Source organism: Macaca thibetana, chromosome 11 (genome assembly GCF_024542745.1).
Source record: "Macaca thibetana thibetana isolate TM-01 chromosome 11, ASM2454274v1, whole genome shotgun sequence".
Classification (NCBI taxonomy): Eukaryota; Metazoa; Chordata; class Mammalia; order Primates; family Cercopithecidae; genus Macaca; species Macaca thibetana.
In genome coordinates, this window is record NC_065588.1 from 29,786,453 (window position 1) to 29,809,493 (window position 23,041).

Consider the following 23,041-nt stretch of genomic DNA (forward strand, 5'->3'; position numbering starts at 1 on the left):
GGCCAACACGGTGAAACCCCATTTCTACTAAAAATACAAAAATTAGCTGGGCATGGTGGTATACATGTGTAATCCCAGCTACTCGGGAGGCTGAGACAGGAGAATTGCTTGAACCCAGAAGGCAGAGGTTGCAGTGAGCCAAGATCTTGCCACTGCACTCCAGCCTGGATGACAGAGTGAAACTCTGTTTCAAAAAAAAAAAAAAAAAAAAGTGGCAATGGCCAGATCCCTTACTCTTCATGGATCCTAATGGGTGTAGGAAACCACTGACCTTCTAAATATTAATCCAGCTAGAAATATCATTTGAAAATGACATGGAGGACCTGAGGAGAGTAAACTGTGAGGACAGAGACAAATTAAGAAGCTATTTCAGGAACACAGGCCAGAGACCATGAGGGCCTTCAGGAAGATGGTGGCAGTGGGGATGGAGATAACTGCATGAATTTCGGCGATTAGGAAGAGCAGTCACAGGACGAGGGGACTGCTTGGATGAGAGGAAAGAAAGAAAGGAAGTAGTCATCACCAATCATGACTGACAGGTTGTGTGTTATGGACAACTAAATGGACAATTGGGCCTTGGGGAACTTGCTTATCAAAAGAAAGTTGTGTGATAAAGATACAATGTCTCCTTTGTTCTTTAGTTTCTAATTATATGGTTCTTCTCAAGTGGAAAGTAGAAACATTTACAATTCAACTTCATGCCACTAAATGATTCACACAATCTCAATTAATTACAGGTTGGAAAAGTTACTGGTCAGTCACAAAGAACTGACTGACAGCTAATACATCTGAATGTCTGGGTTAAAAAGGAAAGGTAAAAGATTAAGGGCCTTGTCACCAGTGTATCCTGAATATTCCATCATTGGAATAATGATGATCCAACTCTGTAAGGAATCTACCTTACGTCTTGATATACCCAATGGTCAAGAATAAAAAGTCAAATTCTAAATGGCTTCCAAATTGCTTCCAAATTCCAAATCAACTGTATCAAAGTACAATTTTTTAAATATTAAAAACATAATCTTCATACAAATACACAGCACAAACTAAAGGTTTGCGTAACTCATAAACGTGGGAAAAAGATACTTGACCAAGAGAGTTCAGAAAAGAATTCGCGTTAGGCAAAGCCTTCTTAGATATAGAAGATATATATCTTAGAAACAACAAAAATAAATTGGACTTCATCAAAATAAAAAACTTTCATGCTTCAAAGGACATCATCAAGTAAGTGAAATGACAATATACAGAAAGAAAGAGAATGTGTTTATGAATTATAGATCAGATAAGGGACTTGTATCTTGAATATATTAAGAAAAATGTTACAACTTGGAAATAAAAAGACAAACAACCCAAGTAAAAAGTGAATAAAGGATCTCCAACTTTTCTCCAAAGAAGACAGCAAAAGAATCAGTATGTACATGAGGAGATGCTCAACATCATTAGCCACCAGCTAAATATAAATAAATCAAAACCACAGTGACATACCATTCCCTACCCATTTGTATGGCTATAATAAAACACACTGTCAAAAAGACAAATGTTGGTGAAAATATAGAGATTCTGGAATCCTCACGTACTGCTGGTAGGAATGTAAAATAGTGCAGTTGCTTTGGTAAATATTCTGTCAGTTCCTCAAAAAGGGAAACATAAAGTTAACATTTATAATCCAGCAATTCCACTCCTAGGTACACACTCAAGAGAAATGAAAACATACATCTACACAAAAACTTGTATATGAATGTTCATAGCACCATTATTTGTAATAGCCAAAAAGACGAAACAACCCAAATGCCCATTTTTATGAAAAAAAATGAGATGTATGATATAGCCATATAATGGAATGCTACTGGGGAATAAAAAGGAGTCAAGTATTGACATATACTACAACATGGATGAATCTTGATAACCTGTAAATGAAAGAAGCCAGTCACAAACTTCCACCTATTATATGATTCTATTTATTTTATTTTATTTTATTTTATTTTATTTTGATGGAGTGTTGCTCTGTCACCAGGCTAGAGTGCAGTGGCACGATCTCGGCTCACTGCAACTTCCGCCTGCCAGGGTCAAGCAATTCTCCTGCCTCAGCTTCCTGAGTAGCTGGGATTACAGGCATGAGCCACCACACCCGGCTAATTTTTGTATTTTTAGTAGAGACAGGTTTTCTCCATGTTGGCCAGGATGGTCTCTATCTCCATCTCCTGACCTCATGATCTGCCCTCCTCAGCCTCCCAAAGTGCTGGGATTACAGGCGTCAGCCGCCTTGCCCGTCCATACGATTCCATTCCTACATACACGTTCAGAATAGGTAAATCTACAGAGACAGAAAGTAGACCAGTGGTTGGTGGTCTATTATAAAATAAATATATACACATATACAAGTTGAATTTAAAAAATTGGGATTTTTGCAGTCTTCATGAAACAATGTAGGGGAATGAGACTGGCAAATCAGTAACAATTTTTTTTCCAATGTGATGCAAAGCAATAAAACTAATATTTTAAGTTTTATTTTTTCCACCAGAGAGGAAAGAAATAATCACACCTATCAGGTTTCTGTACATTAAATTCTAAGACGACAAAGTTGTAAAATACAGTAAGCAGCAAATAATAAGCCTACCAATGTCGCATTCTTCTCAGTTTGTCACCTTATGTTCTACATTACTGTGAATGTCACATAATCTTTGTTTGTTTTGTTCCCATGTCTTAGAAATTTTGCTTAACAAAGGTATTTCATAGGCATACCACAATGATTTTGAAGCTCAGTGTAAACAGAAAATGACAGCGTATTCCCTCCGAGTTAAACACACAGAAATAGATAATGTAAAAGAGTGAATCTCACAAGTAAAATCACTTGAAACAAAGAAGGCTTGACCAAGCTACTCTTAAAAGTTATTAGGATTTTTAAAAATTACATGTCATTAATAACCCTAACAGCTACTAAATGGAAAAAGAAAAGCTAAACTGAAAACTCTCACCTGATAATAACTTATTATACCTACTTTAAAATAAGAAACAATACTTGCAAGACAGAAGCAAAAATGCTACTGAAAGATGTGCAAAGTTCCTAAATTCAGTAAAAGAGATGAAACATCAAGGAGCCAGACTGTCAAAACCACATGACAAGCACCTGGTTACTCACAACAGACTGCAGACACCCAGCCAAATCACAGCTAAACTGCACAGCTGCTAAGAAGGAAAGAAAAGCCAATGCAACTAGGAAACAGACCAAGATAGTCCACTTTAAGAATCACCAGCCTACGACAGGACAAAGAACTATGCAAGTTGAGTAGGAACTTTACTTGGGAAAAGAATTTGAGACCATTTTCTAGGTGCTCAAAAGAGTCAATTCTAATGTGGCCATCTCAGATGAATGAGTAAAGCCATTCATAACAAATGTCAGTGAAATATCCCCGGTTATATACATATATATATACACACAAACACACACATACACACACACACACACACACACACAATTTTATTTATTTATTTATTTTTAAAGACAGAGTCTCACTCTGTCGCCCAGGCTGGAGTGGTGCAATCTCAGCTCACTGCAACCTCTGCCTCCCCGTTCAAGCAATTCTCCTGCTTCAGCCTCCCAAGTAGCTGGGATTATAGGCGCCTGCCACCATGCCTGGTTAATTTTTGTATTTTTAATAGAGACGGGTTTTCACCATGTTGGCCAGGCTGATATTTTGTATTTGAAACACAAGAACAGAAAGATATTTTTCAAAAGAAAGGAAAGGAAGAATATAAAGATATGGGTATTAGGATATTCTATTCCATCACTTTTTATTAATTGAACTGCCTGAGTTACAGTCGCTTGCATGGACTGATTCACAGACAGAAAGTCCTGGACAAAATATGTAGCAGATCCCTTTGAAAAGTATATATATGCCTTGGAAGTGAAAGGCAGAATCTAGCAAATGGCTCAAGGTACTAATTTTGCCACAGGTTCCACCAAAGAATTGTTTTTTTTTTTTTTTCCTACCAGCAGGGATAAAAAACCCCACCATCTAATGCCCCTGACCCCTAAGATGTTACAGCTAGGAGAGCTGTGAGTCAGATATCAATGGCTACCTTTTCCTAACACCAAGGACCTTGGGACAAGCACTTGTTTACTTACGACATGAGATAGGAATAAAATAATTGCTTGGTGAGTTGACAGCAGTATGCTCTCGTTCTCCTCCATCTGTCTCTTTTTAACTGTACATCTTAGTGTTTGGAGACTGGTAAGCTCAGGGAACAGGCTATGTCTAACTACAAAGATAAGTATGAATGCTCAAATTCAGGAGACAAGAAGTCTTGGAGTGAAACCAACCCAAAGCTAAAGGAAACGTAGCCACTATGCAAGAATATATGGCAAAATTGGTTTTTCTCTTATAGACAAAGGTAGTTATTTAAGGAGCTACAGAACACAAGACAATATATTAGTGAGCTGGCACAGCTAAAAATATCTGGACAAGCAGCCCTGGAGATTTTGAAGGCCAGGGAGAGATACCTAAAAATGGTGAGTAGATTGCAACATTAACAAAAAGCTGGGCTAGAGAAGTCAAGCTTAATTAAAGGATATATTAAACAATAATTTTTAAAACATAAGATATAAACAACAATTTATAAAGGTTCTACACTGCTGAGAAGGAGTAAGCCAACACCAGAAGCTGGATATCACATTATTTCTGAGAGCATATTCAAAATTAGTTTAATACAAATACATGTTGGAAGTAATGAAAACAAACGTGATATAGTTTTTATTATAAAAATGTGATAATCATATTGGGAGATAGCTTTTTAAAATGGGAAATAAAGAAAATAAAGAAAGAGAAGAAAATACTAGAAATAATTTTAAAAAGCATAGAAGGCAAAGAAAGTAGTAGAAATTTATTAATTCCAACATAGAAGTTAATTGATGATATAAAGGAAAAATCACTGGCAAACATAAAAACAAAATCTAGGCTGGGCGTGGTGGTTCACACCTGTAATCCCAGCACTTTGGGAGGCTGGGGCAGGTGGGTCAACTGAGGTCAGAAGTTCGAGGACTGCCTGGCCAACATGACGAAAATCCCTCTCTCTCTGCTAAAAATACAAAAATTAGCCGGGCATGGTGGCGTGTGCCTGTAGTCCCAGCTACTTGCTACTCTGAGGCAAGAGAATCACTTGAACCAGGGAGGCGGAGGTTGCAGTGAGCCAAGATCACGCCATTGCACTCCAGACTGGGAGACAGAGTGAGACTCCATCTCAAAAATACAAAAACAAGAACAAAAAACAAAAAACAAAATCTAGCAATCTGTTGTCCCTAAGAGATACAAATAAACTGAAATATAAATGCCCCATAGATCAATATTTAAAATTTATAATTTCTCTGCAAATACAAAACAAAGTGAAGGTTACTATCATTAAAATGATATTAGATAACATTAAAGGTATGTAAAACTATGAACATTTTAGAAGAGTGCATCTTAATTTTTTATATTTTTAATTGTTTATAGTCCCCAGGTCTTTTATTTATTTTTTGACCTCTATTACAACACAAATTCATAAGGGACAGGTTCCAGCAGGGCAGGCTCCATTCCACTCATTCACAAAGTGTGCTTCTCTGCCTTCCTTCTTCTTCTGATCATTTTCTTTCATGCATTTCAGGAAGCTATCTCGGCTCTTAGAGTGCTTAATACGCACATTAAATCTCTTGGCAAGAATCTTGCCCTGAACTTGTTTATAACAAAGCCAACAGCAGCTGGGTAACATTGTAGACTCTTCCAGTTTTGCCATGGAAACATTTGTGGGGCCTTCCTTTTTGAACAGAACCCATTCCCTTGATGTCAACAATATCACCTTTCTTATAGATCTGCATGTATGTGGCCAAAGGAACAACTCCATGTTTGCTAAAAGACCTACAGAACATCTATGGGATGCCTCTCCTCTTTTTCTTTGTGTTCCTCATCACAGCAAATTATTAGAAGATGGTGGTTCCAGCCGAAAGAAAGGCATCCCAATTCTTAAAACATTATAGCAACAATATATTCTGAAGGAAGGTATTAAAACTGTCAAATATAATTACATCTGAAAACCTCAGCTATACATCACAGCAAATAAAACAGTTAAGGGCTTAAAATCCTATTCAGTGAATCAGAGCCACTGACCAGCATTACTTCTTGACCCAAACCCCTCAGAACTCTTAAGGACAAATGGAGTGATTAGCTGTATCTTAGCAAAAACTGTTGTTCATTTCTATTTGTCACTTCCAACCACCCCACTTATTTTATCTTACAAATGGTTATGATATCCAGTCAACCTCTGTACACTTCTCTGCACATTGTTCTGTAACATTCAACATATGTATCAATCAATAGATAGTTATTTTTGATAAGTGACTGCTATGGTTTAGATACGGTTTATCTGTCCCCACCAAATCTCATAGCGAAATGTAATCTCCAGTGTGGTAGTGTGGAGGCCTAGTGGGAGGTGCTTGGGTGAGGAGGGCAGAACCCTTATATTAGATTAATCCCTTTCCTTGGAGGTAACTTCTTGCTCTATTAGTTCCCAAAAAAGCCAGTTGCTAAAAAGCCAGTTGGCACCTCTGCTCTCTCTCTTGCTTCCTCTCTCTCTATGTCATAGCTGCACACGGTCAGCTCACCATCATCTTCCGCCATGAACGGAAGCAGCCTGAGCCCTCACCAGATGTCTAATCTTAACTTTCCAGCCATCAGAATAGTGGGCCAAATAAACGCTTTTCTTTATAAATTACCTAGTCTCAGTTAGTTTTTTATAGCAACCAAAAATAAACTAAGACAGTATCCAGTTAAATATTTGTTGAATAAACAAATATACACCAAAGGAAACAACAGCAATAATACTGCCAAAACAGCTTTATTTATTGAAAACAATTTCAAATGTATAGTTTCTTTTCTCCCCACATGAAGGATAGACCACAATCCTCAATATGCAAAGTCAGCCTGTAATTTAAGATTACTCAAAATTATCTAATAAATACCAGGTTTTTTAAAAAGTACTTATACTAACCTTGTAAGAATGTAAGGCGAAAATGAAGCTGGATTATCCTGCTCTGAAAAGAGGGGCATAGATCCTCCCATTATCCACAGACGGAAGTACAAAATGACAAGCACCTTCAGAGAATAAGAAGATTCAGTGAGATTGCCACCAATAATCTCCACCCTTTTTTCATGTGCATTCTGTTCCTCTAACAGGGAATGAAGTCAGTCGCCCCTCCCCTTAAATCTGAGTTAGTCTTGTGGCTGGCTTGTATTGACCAACAGAACATGCAGAAGGTACCTTATGTCACATCTGGACCTAATCTTTGGGAGGTGCAGCAACTTTTAGTTTATTCTTTTAGAAAGCAGCTGCCATGTGACAAGGAAGTCTTGACTACCCTTCTGGAAAAAGAACCCACAGGGAGAGGCCCTCGGGGATGAGATACCACGTAGAGGAGAACCGAGATGACCTGGCTCAGATGATAGCTGAATAAACTTGATTGAGTAACCTCAGCCCCAAATCATGATGATCAGAAGACCCGAAAAGCTGAATACTGCCCAAACTAAAGCAGATAGGACCAACATAGGGTTATTATATTTAAGCCACTAAAGCTCGGGGTGGTTTGTTATGTGGCAATAGAAAACCGATACAGCCAGGATTGCACTGCCTCCTCTTGAGACAACTCAGTCTCAGCATCTTGAAAAGGACTCATAGAATACTGTAGTTCACATTGTCCACATCATCAAATCCACATATCCCTGGAATGCTTTCATATATACCTTTGGATGCTTTGTAACATTATGGCATGCCAACTGTTTGATCCCAGTATCATGATGTTAGAGTCTATTGCTGACTCTATTAAATAATTTGAATTACATCTTTGAGCTGAGATAGAGTGAAAACACTCCTTATCAGATATTTCAAAAGTATATATATATATATATATTTACATAACTTAGGACCAAAATGGCCCTTTTTAAAAATGGTCTCATGGTAAGCAGGAAATTTCTATTGCTGCTTGCTCTCAGATACCTAAAAAGGGAAAGAAAAAAAATCTTAGGTAAGTGTGTCTACCAGACACAATGTTCTCCTTTCAAGGCAAAGACACTGCAGCTCTGAAGAAGGCTGCAGAGAACAATGCTGAGAGCAGGGCCTCTGCAGCCAGAACACCTGGGTTTCAATTCCCAGTTCTGCTGCTGCTAAGAGCCCGGGAGACCTCGGGCAAGTTTCTGAACCTCTTTGCACATCTATTTTACTCACTTAGAAAAGGGAGACAATAATAATATCTACCTCACAGGAAAGTTGGGAGGAATAAATGAGATAATATCTAGAACAGGACTTAGCTCTGTTAGCTATGAATATTACTATCCCATCGAATCCCAAATAACCTAGTCATTTTGAAAATGATACAGTTACACTGGTATAATCTTAAACAAAATAAGAGTTTATTTACCTACTTAATATAATTTGGAGGCTCCAATGTCTTCCACCCACAAAATACCTCACAAATCTCTTACCTCTAAAAATAGAAGATGCCAAGGTTATAGGAGGTTAAGTTATTTATTTATTTATTTATTTATTTATTGAGACGGAGTTTCGCTCTTGTCACCCAGGCTGGAGTACAATGGTGTGATCTCGGCTCACTGCAACCTCCACCTCCTGGGTTCAAGCGATTCTCATGCCTCAGCCTCCCGAGTAGTTGGGGTTACAGGCACCTGCCACCACGCCCAGCTAATTTTTGTATTTTTAGTGCAGACAGGGTTTCACCGTGTTGGCCAGGCTGGTCTTGAACTCCTGACCTCAGTTGATCCACCCATCTCAGCCTCCCAGAGTGTTGGGATTACGGGCGTGAGCCACTGCACCCAGTCAGTTAAGTAATTTTTTTAAGGCAACAAAGTTCTGAGTATCTGTGTTAGGATTACAGCTCACTGGTATTCAGCGAATAATTTTCTCACCTGCCTGTGGTTCTTGGAACCAAACTAGGTTACAAGAATGTCAGCTTCTAGAGGGGCAGGAACCTGTGTGGATCCTGCCCTGCTACAGCTTACTCAGTCATAGAAAGTGGGAGCTCTGGATATCTACATATAAGACATGTGGTTGGCTGGTTTTTTTTTTTAAAAAAATATGATGATGAAAGGGAATCAAGAGAAGCTATTAACAAGCCCCAAATGAAAACATAAAATAAGTCTTAAGTCATTTTCACCTACGTGCAAAATTCTTCACGGAAAATACAGAGTGGAGGGGGAAAAGAAAAGTCTAATCAAATCACATAAACCGCAAGCATTTCCCACCTCATCCTTATTTCCTCTACCCCCTTTCATTGTTTTTTCCTCTTTTTTCAATCCAATTTTTCCTCAAAGCGGTTTTCCCCTACAAAATTTGCATTAAAATCTGCATGAGGTCTCTTCACACAAAGGGAATGTTCTATAAGGGGGAAATCATTCTGTAAAACCAGAGTGGGTTAATATCTCACAAAGAAATGTCTATCCACCTTGAGGATTGCTTACAATGGCCGGGCGAGGTGGCTCACGCCTGTAATCCCAACACTTTGGGAGGCCGAGGCGGGCAGATCACGAGGTCGGGAGTTCGAGACCAGCCTGGCCAATATGGTGAAAATACTCAAATTAGCCAGGTGTGGTGGCAGACACCTGTAGTCCCAGCTACTCAGAAGGCTGAGGCAGAAGAACCCCTTGAACCAGGGAGGCTGGTTCCTCTTCCCCTACCCTCATGAAAAATGAACAAACTTTCCCCATCAGTCCAATAGACATGATCTGTGAAGTAGAACCAAATAACAATACTCAATACTATTAACAGCAATAATAAAAATAGCAACAACTAATATGTGCCGGACACTAATCTAAGTGATTTGAGTATAGTAACTTATTCGCCACTTACAACAATTCCATGAGGAAGAATATTATAATTTATTTCTTCTAAATGAGGAGACCCTAAATCTGTAAATAATACTTAACTATGACATGAGATTCTCTCGGCTATTCATTTCAACTATAAGAGAAAGTACCTAAAATTGTCTTCAAATACAATTTACTATGTAAATGCTATTACTAATTTTTTCTAATTCCAGTTAAGTTCTCCATTCTTTTCCTTGCAAAACCAGAGACCATGTCAACAACAAAACCAGACCACTGGTGAAACCAACAGAATGAGAACTAAGGGTCCAGGATTCTATTCCTCTGTTCCCATCTAACTTGTCACGTGATGTAAAATAAATCTACCTGAGCTTCACTTCCTTCCTTTATTAATAAATGTTAGACCAAATGGTCTCAGGGTCCATTTCAGGTCTAAAATATTGTGATCCTTGGACATTCTCATCAACTGATGACACCAAAACTGACCAAGGAAAAACAAAGAAACCTACCCAATTTCAAAAACAAAAAAAGAAAGGAATGTCAAGGGATTCCTGAAGAGTCAAGTATTAACTGACCCTTCACTTGGAGTAGGCCCTTCATAATTTGCAGTTGCATATGAAAAAACAGTTTAACATTAATTGAGGTTATTGGCATCGAGGTTATTGGCACTGTAAAACTATAGTTGCAACGACTTCTGATTCTTGCCAAATAAAGGCAAAAGATTAAGGTTAGCCATAGTAAATTCCCTAATCTACGCTCCCACATACCCAAGTTTTCTGACTACGTACATCCACCATCCCAGTACATCATGTTAAAGTAGAGCTCAAGTTTACCTTCCATAGTTACTCAGTCCTCAAATTGTATTAAGAGATACTAGCAGAGATCAGAACAACTAGCCAGCCATAATCATCCACCTACCCATAATCTTGAGAGCTAAATAAATGTTTATTATAAATCAATGACCTTTGTTAACACAGAATTATCATGTCAATAAATAATTGATCAGATGACAAAGATTCTTTGACCAAAATCTAGTCAGGTTCCTGAACCTTCTCCTAGGCCCATCTGTGTACTTTCTTGTAAAATCCAGTTTTAGCAAGAATCCTACTAAATCAGTTTAGCCAGAACCGCCCCCCCGCACTCTCACTCAATATCTGATCACTGTCAATATCTGATCAAGTTCTTTATCCTCCATCATCTCCCAGGAGATGTCTCATCACCCTGGCCTGTCTTCAGGAAGAATCCTATTAGGTCTATTTAGCCAGAATTCTCCCTTATTCATGATGTTTACTCAGTAATTTCCATCCACTGATGCTCCCCCAACCCACCACACCCTGTTCATTGGCTATAAATTCTCACTTGTCCATGCTATATTCAGAGTTAAGCCCAAACTCTCTCCACTACTGCAAAATTCCATCACAGTGGTCCCTGTATCAATTGCAACAGACCCATCCTCATCTTAAATAAAGTTGTCCTTACAGTGCTTTAACAAGTGCCATTTGAATATTTTTAACACATACAGCAAGATGATCAATAAATGCTTACTGAGCCAAATCAAATTGTAAACATCTACCCCTTTTCTTTTCCTTCTTTCTTTCTTTTTTTTTTTTCCTTTTTTTTTTTTTTTGAGACAGATTCTCACTCTGTCACCCAGGCTGGAGTGCAGTGGCGTGATCTCGGCTCACTGCAAGCTCCGCCTCCCAGGTTCATGTCATTCTCCTGCCTCAGCCTCCCGAGTAGCTGGGACTACAGGCTGCCACCATGTCTGGCTAATTTTGTGTGTGTGTGTGTTTTTAGTAGAGACGGGGTTTCACCATGTTAGCCAGGACAGTCTCGATCTCCTGACCTCGTGATCCGCCCACCTCGGCCTCCCAAAGTGTTGGGATTACAGGCGCGAGCCACTGCGCCCGGCCTACCCCTTTTCTTTTTCTATGTTTTCCTTACCCTCTTGTGGTAGATCAGGGTACAAAATAAAAGTGCTCACAGCTTGGAATGTGGCAGCAAGTTGGAAGAGGAAAACCGCTTGAATAGTACTATTTCCCTTATCCAGAATACTGATGACTTAAATGAAGATATGAAATTAGTCTTTCCAGCTCTTCTCAGAATCCATAAACACCTGATAATTTTTACCTAGATGTCAGTTCCAGGTAGCAAACATCTCAGATACAATGAATTGTAAGTGTTTCACATTATAGCAACAAATTATAAACAGTGATATATGAAATTCCTTCTAGAACATCAATCTTAATTGACTTAACTTCCTTTGCTCTTTCAAGGCCAAAAGGAAGTTAATAAAGAGTCACATATTCAGACCAAAAAAGAATTTTTGAAATCAGAGCTTTTTCAATAGAAATTCATAATTACTGCTTCTTTGAAACTCAAGAAAAAAGATTTCTCAGTTGATCAGAATATAACAAAGACACAGCTCACATCAGAAAAAAAAAGCATAAGCTTAACAAAAACAACAAAAGAATTTTAAGTGTCTCTTGACACTTAACAATAAAGAAAACTTAAGTGTCTATGGGTTCTCTCTTTAATGTACTTTCCTTGAACCCATGAAGTGCCTCGTCTAAACCTTAATAAGCAAAGGCATTCCATGGAGGAGCCGAACAACCTTTGATGTCTCCTTTGATATTCAAATAAAGATTCTGAAGGAAAGGAGCTAACTATTCTAAGAAAACAATGATGCATATTTCAGTTCTATCTACTCAGAAACTCAAACTGACCTTCAATACCCCATTCTAAGGCTATGATAATTTTCCTTCCAGAAATTTTAAACTCTGAATTCAAGTGACTTACAAGAAAATAGTTACTTCAATTATCATATATTAAATGGTGAAAATGAAGACAAAGAAGGCATAGGAGAAAATAATTTCAGTTCTCTTAACCATTCTGCAAATTAAAGTTAGAGGTGGAAGGAATCAAAACAACTCACATAGTTTTATAGGTAAGGGGAAAAAATGATGCCCAGAAATGTTATTTGGCCTGCAAAAAGGTCATGATGCTTTGGTGTCAAAGGTCAATGAGTTTAAGCTTCATCAATTTATTCAGAGGACCTAATTTTTATTCTCTCTATGATTAATTTAGTTGGAGGCCTTAATTTTTTATTCCTTCTACAACTAATAGCAAAAATTTCAGATATCACCCTTGTCTCTCATTAACAGTCCCAGGAAAGTTTCAATTCATTAGTGATGGCGGGTACTGAATCCATTTAATAGGCACCAATCACTGCGCTAAGGACCTTACCATTTTTATTTCATACTAGCCCTGTGAGTTCATACTTGTCCCTGTCTTGCAAATGAGGCTGAGGAGGTAGTTACTCAGGATCTCATGGTTGGCAAGAGGCAAAGGTGAGACCCAAATCTAAATCCAAAACAAGCATTCACTGCTCTGTACAGCATAGAAGTAAAATAGGGCTGGTTTAGTCAGAATGTTTTCAACACAGATCATTGTTAAATTGCATTTCTGCATGTTAACAATACAATGACTTCTGTCTTAGTCTGTTCATGGTGCTGCAATAAAATGCTGCAGACTGAGTAACTTACAAAGAACAGAAATTTATTTCTTATAGTCCTGGAGGCTGGGGAGTACAAGATCAAGGCACCAGCCTCGGTAGGTCTGGTGGAGGCCTTCTTTCTGCATCCTTACGTGGGAGAAGAGCAGGAAAGCAAGAGATACAAATTCTCTCTGAAGTCTCTTTTACAAGGGCATCGACAATTCATGAGGGCTCTGCCCTCACGACTTATGTACCTCCCAGAAGGCCTCACTCTTAATACTACCACAATGAGGGTTAAGTTTCAATGTGAATTTTGGAGATAATTCCACATTCAAGCCATACCAACTTTTTTTTTCTTCTTGAGCCAAAGTCTCGCTCTGTCGCTCAGGCTGGAGTGCACTGGCATGATCTCAGCTCACTGCAACCTCCGCCTCCCAGGTTCAAGCAATCCTCCTGCCTCAGCCCCCCTAGTAGCTAGGATTACAGGCATGCACCACCATGCCCAGTTAATTTTTGTATTTTTAGTAGCGACGGGGTTTCACCATGTTGGCCAGGCTGGTCTTAAACCCCTGACCTCAGATGATCCACCTGCCTTGGCCTCCCAAAGTGCTGGGATTACAGGCATGAGCCACCACGCCTGGTCCCAACTTCTAATTAATTAAAAGTGATAAAGAACATTTCAATATCTTCTTCAGTTCATAGAGTTCTACAATGAAGGCTTTTCATACAAATGAATGAAGTTAAGCAGTGCACATTTTTGAAAGTCCTTTTAATAAGCACCCTTTTAAAAGTTAACTCACGTACTGATTGCTGCAGGTTGAAACAAAAGTGCCATCCATGTACCATGGATTCGGAAATTCTAAGTGAGAACAAATGGCAAGAAGGAGAATGAGCAGAGCTGGGAGGGTGTCACTGTGTGGCAAGATGACCAACCAGCCTGTCCCACAGAGATAAGTAACCAGCAGAAACAGGGAGTGAGGCAGATGAGGATGCTCCAAGTGACAATGAAGCTGACACCTGAGGAAGATGAGAAGTGAATTAAGTGCAAAGAGATAGAATACAATGTATATACAGAGGCCTAAGATTGAGAAGGCAAGCTCAGAGGGAGAAAGTGAAAGAAGTCTACATGGCTGGAAGATCTAATACTGGTACAGTGGTGAACAGAGAGACTAAAGTGGTAGGCAGGGGCCATTTCACCCCAGGACTTCACGACCCATTGTGGAGTTTAGACTTTATTCTGATGGCAATGGACAGTCAGTGAAGGGCTTAACACAGAGAGATAACCCCATCTAATTTCCTATAGTGCAGTGTCAGCATTGCATGACATTGGTAGAGTGCCGACTCTGAAGTCCATAACAAAGAACAAGAGATCCAGCAGCCTCAGAGGGGAAATGGTGAACACCAGGAAGTAGACAGCTATTTTGGAAATTTCCGAGATACCAGATGCAGAAACAAATAAGAGGTTTTGGTTCAAGTAGAGAGAGAGACCTTCTCATAAGTGAGAAAAGCATGTGTTACGTTTACTTAGCAATATGATTTAAGTGTTAAGAATGTTCCTACTATACTTTAATATTTTGTTAGCTGGTCATTAATTTGGTATATATAAAAACTTGCTACTAAGAATAATATTTAATTTGCCAAATAAACTCCCTTTAGAAGAGGATACATAGTATGTATTTGTATGGCATTTATGTGTCAAAGAGTTTTTCAATTCATTCTAACATTTAATCCTTGAGATATATTTATGAAGTGGGCAGAATAGAGAGAACTGGCCCCATTGTACAGATTTAGACCTAGTGAGCAGTGGATCCAGCACCAGGATTGAGTCTCCTGATGGCCAATTCAATGCCTTTTTGCTGCATCACTGGTCTCCTCTCTGACCACACATTTACTGTGTGCTTTCCCTCCAAGTTTGTTGCAAACCAAAGACTAAATAATCCATGCAACAAAATCACTGCTACTTGAAATACACATTTGTATAAGTGCACAAGTAAACATTTGTGCTAAGAAAAAGATTAAAAACAGTCAATAGTACTATAATGATATTTTCTGAACCTTTTACTGGGATACATGGATGGATAAATTCAAGTATAATCAAGCTAGTGAAAAAGAGTATTTGATACTGGGACTGTCTGGGTAAACCAGTGAAATACATTTGCTGTTAACAACAGCAGCAGCTACCATTTAATGAATACCTACGTGCCCCAGGCATGGTTCTAATGCCTGTAATCCTTAGCACATTTCTGTCAGTGGGCACTATTAATATCTTAATGTTGCGAGTGGGGAAACTGAGGCATTAATGGTCAAATAACTTGTCCGAAGTTTCCAAAGGTATTAAGAAGGGGGTGTCATAAGTTCAGTCTGTGCCCTTAACCACAAAAGCTCTGCTACCTCTCACACCATTTCCAACAAAGTCTCTGTCTTTACCGTCCCAGGAGGATGCTCAAAATTCAAATACTATTCTTACGGATGTTTGTGCACATCAGTGACATACATTTGAAAGGACATGAATTCAGGGTCAGCGTGGTGGCTCATGCCTGTAATCCCAGCACTGTGGGAGGCTGAGACAGGCAGATTGTTTGAGCTTAGGAGTTCCAGACCAGCCTGAGTAACACTGCAAAACCCACCTGTATTAAAAATACTAAATAATTAGCCGGGCATGGTGGCACATGCCTGTAGTCCCAGCTACTCAGGAAGCTGAGGTGGGAGGATTGCTTGAGCCCAGGAGGTGGAGGTTGCAGTGAGCTAGCTGAGATTGTGCCACTGCATTCCAGCCTGAGCTACAGCACGAGACCCTGTCTCAAAAAAAAAAAAAAAAAAAAAAAAATAGGAATTCAGGATACCAAGATATACCTGATCCATTTAGAAATTCACAAAAAGTTGGCCAGGTACAGTGGCTCACACCTGTAATCCCAGCACTCTGGGAGGCTGAGGTGGACAGATCATGAGGTCAGGGGTTCGAGACCAGCCTGACCAGCATGGTGAAACCCCATCTCTACTAAAAATACAAAAAGAATTAGCTGGGCATGGTGGCATGCACCTGTAATCTCAGCTACTCAGGAGGCTGAGGCAGGAGAATCACTTGAACCTGGGAGGCAGAGGTTGCAGTGACCAGAGATCGTGCCACTGCACTCCAGCCTGGGCAACAGAGCGAAACTCCTTCTCAAAAAAAAAAAAAAAAAAAAAATAGAAAGAAAGAAATTAACAAAAAGTCTACTATGATTTTATCACTACAAAAAAAGTCAAACTATTCAAACAGCAATATTCAATTTGACAAGCAAAATATTGAACACCGAGTTAAGTCTTAGAAGCAATATAGAAAAAGCATAAATGCACACATTTAACTTGTAAATTACAGAACAAATTTACTGAGTGCATACTGTGGGACAGAAACTGTTCTAAACATGTTAATTCTTTAAGTGCATGCAACAACAACAACTATAAAGCAGGTGCTATTGCTATGCTCATTTCATAGATGGGGAAACTGAGGCGTTAAAAAAGTGAATTAACTTGCCCAGGATCACAAAGCCAACCATTAGCAGAACTGGGATTTGAATGTATGCCTTCTGGTCCTGAGTTCACACTCAACGCTACACCACAGGGCCCTTTTTACACTTGCTGCACTACCCAGGAGGGGTACACATGGTCAAATACTAAAGAAAGAAATCAACATGGGCTGGAAAAGGAAGGGAAGCTGCGGGAAAGACCTAGGCCTGGAGAGACAGAGAAGATGAAAGAGTCTGGGTGGGCAAGAGGGGCCAAGGAGAGAGGTGTTCCAGGCAGCTGCACAGGGACTGTGGAGGGCACAGCCTGCTCCTAAGCAATGACAGCTCTCTGCACACATAGTATAGGCAGCCCTCTCCTCCTGTATTCGGGGGCACTACTGAAAGTGTCTCCAAGTCAAGTGTCTAAAATTTGAATAAAAGAATGGTAGAGTGGAAGTTCCAATCCCTGGAAGCTTGAGCAGCAGTGTGACATCCCTATATGATTGATGGTGACTTCATCTCCCTTGGTTCAGCCATCCGTGATTTCACCCAGGCAGTTCACTGTCCCTTCATCCTGGCCCAGTGCTTACCTGGTGCCATCCCTGCCTTTAGGGCTCATCAAGTTCCTGCAGCAGTACACACAGAAGAAAATGTTTCTAAAGCCTCCTGCCATGTTTCCAACTCCGATTCGCTTCCAAAGAGTTTCAAACCACAGGGTCAGTACCTAGGACACTGATGGGGCCCAATGCTAGTGGAAGGGGTCATTTTGTATTATCGATCACTGCCTTGGTCTCTCCTTCATCTCTTGCATCCGTGTAGAATGCAGGCCAGGTCAGTCCAGTTGAATCTCTCCCCCATCTCACTTTCTATCCCACCTTTATACTGGAACATAGGCTGGGGTTTGTGCTCCGGATCCAGACAGCTTCAATTTAGGGCAGAGAGAGGAGAAAGTCCCACTTAAATATCTACAAATTCACTTTCTCCAATCCAGCTTTCAATCTAGGACCTTCCACAGCCCTCCTCTCACCCCATCCTCACTCATATGCTCTGAAGCAACTCTCATAACAACAGACAATAAATCCAGAAGATCTCAGACACACATACACACTGAGTTCTCTCAGGGGCCAAGCAGGACATTTGGTATCCTGAGCTCTTCTGCAGACTACAGCTCCTCCTGAAATAGATCACCTCGCTGCACTGTGGACAAAGGCCCGCAGTAAAGTAGGTGGCCTCATAAAATGCAACACCTGTTATAAGGAGGTAAACAATGTAGAGAAAAAGAAAACTTTTCCTGGTCTAAACAAACCCATCCAGAGAACAGCTGACTTTCCTGGCCCCCACCCCTAATGCCCTTTCAATTTCAGATAGGATGGTTGACTGTCAGAGCCAACAAGAGCTAGAAAGTGGGGAAACCAGTCATTGCTGCACTATACTGGCAAACACCTGTAAAATAAATTCACTTTCTTATAAAAATCTTAGTTTGAGAAGATTTAAGTTTTATTTCACTTGGAACTCTATTTTTTACATTGAGGGGAGATACATTACACTTTAAGAAAAAAGTGAAAATGTGAGGTTTCAACTCTAGTCAATTTGGCTTTATTTTCAAATTTCAATACTCACTTGCTTTGAAAGCTCCTGAGAAAGCTGTAACTAAGATTTCAGAGTAGAAATAAGAATCACAGTCGCTCTCAGCATAGAGCACACATAGCATGCAAACGACTGTCATTCAGATAACTGTCAGCATGTCAATGTTTGTGGAAAATGCTTTTCAATATTGTAGAAATCAGAAATCCATAATAATTAAGTCTATATGATTATTCTTAAAGGCACGCTTCTTTTGTTCATATAATTTTTCGAACATTCTTCTAATTTCCTTCTAGACCTATGTGTCTCATTTTAAAACATAACATAAAAAACCTAAGTAGGAAAGTTGCCAAAGGAACTAGAAATTCCGGTCTCTGTCAAATTAGACATATATGTATATTTACATATTTAATTACATTTATTTATATTTTACTTATCGTTTCCAGAGAAAAAAAGTTGAGAAGATAATTTTATAACATTGCAGTTTGCTATGTGTTCATTATCTCTGTGTAGGATGCTATGGCTGCCAGAGGAACTTCTTTTTTTTTTTCTTTTTCTTTTTTGAGATGGAATTTTGCTCTTGCTGCCCAGGCTGGAGTGCCATGGTGAGATCTCGGCTCATCACAACCTCTGCCTCCCAGGTTCAAGTGATTCCCCTGCCATAGCCTCCCAAGTAGCTGGGATTGCAGGCACATACCACCACATCTGGCTAATTTTGTATTTCTAGTAGAGACAAGGTTTCTCTATGTTGGTCAGGCTAGTCTCGAACTCCCGACCTCAGGTGATCCACCAGCCTTGGCCTCACAAAGTTCTGGGATTACAGGTGTGAGCCACCATGCCCAGCCTTGCCAAAGGGACTTCTAAGGGTCCTTTCATGCTATGCTCTCGAAGGCCAGCACTCTTGACAACACAGAGGAAGTTGATGTGGTGAAGCAGCCACAGGCCCCGGGGTCACAGAGACCTGGGTTTGAAGTCCAGCTCATTCAGTTATAAGCTGGGAGACTAGACAGGCCTTTTAGCCTCCTTAGGTCAAGATAATTTCCACCTTACAAAGTCATCAAAACTATTTCTATGAGATGAGATATGCAAGTGGCTCAACGCAGTGCCCAGCACATAAAAGTGCTCAAAGTAGCATTATTACAATAGTAACCAGAAATCAGCTGAAAATACTAAAACCCCATGGTCTGTCCTTCAAGACCAGAAAAAACAATCAGAAACAAATGAGTAAAGGAATGCAGTTAGGATTAGTAGAGGAAAAGATTTAATCTCTCTCAAGTTCTCTGAGCTCCCTCCTTCCTGGAAGGAAAAGAAAAAAAGAATGAAATATTTTCCTAGAAGACGAAGCTATAATTTGGCATTCAACACTCTTCTTGCTGATGGGACTCCTTTAGTTCAGCTGTACAGGCTGTGCATGCACAAGGCAAGCAGCTCAGGAGGAGGGAGGGAGGTGGCCTGTGAGGGCTCAAATCCAGCCCATGCTCTGTTCAACGACCCGTGGTGCCCAGGCACTGGCTGCACCTTCCCTAAAGAAGGGGGGCCTTTTCCTAATTCACTCGAAAGAGCAAGAAGTACCCACACCTCAAACATCACTCACCCACCATGCCTCATACCCACAGTGTTTTCTATTTTGCATAAAGATCCCCCATGGGCCAGCAGCAGCCCTGATCTACTACTATGATTATTACTTAATACCCACCAGACAGTTTCATTGTCCTAATGACTTTCACAGAGGCTTGTTTAATCTAATGTTTCCATTTTCTTTGCAGCCAATTTCATTTTCTCACTGACATATTACGGCAGTGTTGCTATATTTCCAGTCACCGGACCATGTGCAAAGTAACTTAATGTTCAAATGAAGAATAGCATTGGTTTCTGTCTTAATTCGCTAAGTTTCCCTTGCAGATTCAGCATGGTACTTTGTACAGTAGTCATTTAATTCATCAAACTGTGTTTAAAAATACTCCTAACCATACAAGTCTTAACACCACATTTACAAACGCCACAAACATCAGGGCCCAATTTGAGACTGTTATTTTAACAAACACAGTTTTCCTGTCCTAAACTTAACTCAAGTCCAACTGAATGTCCTCTGAAAGTTTTCCAGTCTAAAGTTTCCAGATCATAGAGATTTTCATACATGAAACTGGATTGTCATCCAGGGTGACCAACCCATCCAGTTTGCCTGGCACTAAGGAGCTTCTGGGATATAGGACCTTCAGTACTAACACTGGGACAGTCCGGGAAAAACCTGGTCACCCTGTGTGCCATCCTCTAGTAAGCTGGTACAGTACAGTAGAATAAACTGCTAAGGAGTAGTTCTGCAAAAGTCAAAGAAAAAAGTGGTTTCTCCTTGCCCTGGACACACACACACATACACACACACACACACACACACACACACACACCCTCCATGACTTTCTGTTTCTTGTGAATAAAGGTTTAATCAAAAATGAGTGTTTCTCTGGTGGAAGATATCTACTAATTGGTTCAACTTGTTAATTCTGAAAACATGAGAACTAGAATTTTCTCACCCACGCTTTCTAGCTGTCAGACAAATCTTTTCATCTAACTTGAATGAGCCGATATAAGGTACTCTGAATAGCGCTGTTCCATGAAAGTAACAAAATGGAAAGGAGGGAAGGAAGAGACAAGGGTTTAATAACCATTAAGACCGTACAGAGTCCCCCCTCTGTGTGCAATCAATGGAATTATAATGACTTTGTTTAGTGGACGATAAAGCTGTCTGGTTGATTGTGACAGAAGCTGATATTTCAAACACGAAATTGAATCGAGCTTACACCGTTAATTAAAAGGAATTTGATGGTTTTCATTTTAAAGCACACCATATCTATAAAGGATGGACACGATACTGCCTAAATGATCAATCTTAGCTGCAAATAACTTAAACATTCAACAAAACTAAAATTCGAAAACCTCATACGTGTAATTTTGATACATTTATCTGTGTATACACTGCTACGTGTGTCAGATACTCATTTTAATTTTAAATATTGGTTAGGACTTAATTTAAAAGTTTGTGAGTTTTCCTATTTTATGTAACTTTCTTTTACTGTCTTTTCCTTGTATACGCAAGCTTTATTGACTATAAGATTACCCAAAATGATTCCCACTCTCCTTAAACATGAAGACTGCAATTTTCTGGGTTCTATCACTATTATCAACACTCAGTGGTCTCTTACTCAGACAAAAGAACCAAACTGTGGAAGTTAAGCGAATACTTCAGACTGACAAAAGCAAAGCAACAAACGTTAATCAGGAGAGAATCAAACTCCAGAGCATATATTTTGATACATCCTTTGCTCAGTTAGGAAACCTGATTCCTGCATTCCTGCCATAGTCAGTCAGAGATCGATTTCCGGGGAACCCATCTATATTCTGCCTTCAAAGGAGAGAAAGGTCACCTCCAGGAGTGATGCACTGGGCACAGTCTCTCTTCAAGACGTGAGGACGCGGCAACTGGTGCTAATTCCATTAGGCAGGGGATTAAAAATCATGCTTGATCACTAATTTTCTAACTAGCACTCTATGAGAAACTGATAGAAGATGATGCCCTTGGGCAGCCAAATGAAGCATTTCATGGGCATGCTGGAACGAACCCTGAAGCCAGGCCACATCAGTGTGGGCAGCTGGGGAGTCATTAACTCTTGACGGCGCTGGCTGGCATGCCACAGTGTGTGAAGAAGAAAAACATCCTGTTCTCCTATAATATGATTTGAGGGCCAAAATCATACAATTCACATCAGACGCTCCAGAGGAGATGCAGACAAGGTCCAAGTCTGGTCCTTCGGTGGAAATGGAAGTACTGACAGGCACACAGATATCCCTCTGCCTAAAAGCATTTACCATTTTAAGCCATTAGGATTTTCAGTTCCAGCTTCAAGAAAACAGCATAAATAAATTTACTGGCCTCGAATTTTGCTGTTTCTCTTTTTTATCTAGTCAATGTAATGGGTTTCAGGATCAAGGTTATTACAAATAAAAATAAAATCGGATTTGCAGCATGAATAACCCTTTATCTGCATATCTGTTTAGTACCTTGTGATTTTTTGTTGTTGTTGTTATTTGTTTTTCTTCTTACCACATCTTAACAAGACCAATGAGCCCACTCACTAATAAGCACATCCTGCAGTTATTTCCATACATAAAATATGTGCCATAAAATATGCACAGAACCACAAGCAACCCAAACAAGATAAATGAAATAATCCTACTGTATGAGCCATTCTCAACTAACTGATTTAATTTCTTCATTTACAAAAGACAACTATTTCATCATTACACTACGGTAGCCCCCTTTATCTGCAGTTTCAATAGTTACCTGCAGTCAATTGTGATCCAAAAATAGGAAATGGAAAATTCCAGAAAGAAAAAATTCATAAGTTTTAAATCACATGCCTTTTAAATTGTTCTGAGTAGCATAATGAAATCTCACATAATCTCACTCGGTCCCACTGGGGAAGTGAATCCTCCCTTTGTTCAGCATATCCACTCTGGTCCCCCTTAGTGATGTAGCAGCCAGCTCAGTTATCAGATTGACCGTGGCAGCATCATAGTGCTTGTACTCGAGGAACCCTTATTTTACTTAATAATACTCC

General features: G+C 39.6%; 1 protein-coding gene across 5 annotated transcripts in view; it reads right to left on the minus strand.

The window, feature by feature from the left end:
- The window catches only part of TMTC1 (transmembrane O-mannosyltransferase targeting cadherins 1), a 282,846-nt gene that overhangs the window by 151,765 nt on the left and 108,040 nt on the right, over nucleotides 1–23,041 (minus strand). For 3 of the 5 annotated variants that reach the window (XM_050748516.1, XM_050748518.1, XM_050748519.1), the window contains 2 exons: nucleotides 7,941–8,022; nucleotides 7,021–7,124 (listed from right to left, as the gene is read on the minus strand). The exons of the other annotated variants lie outside the window; for them this stretch is intronic. In XM_050748516.1, the coding sequence (XP_050604473.1) occupies nucleotides 7,021–7,124; nucleotides 7,941–8,022 (186 nt within the window). The remainder of the gene's footprint in view (nucleotides 1–7,020; nucleotides 7,125–7,940; nucleotides 8,023–23,041) is intronic. 5 annotated transcript variants of the gene reach the window in all.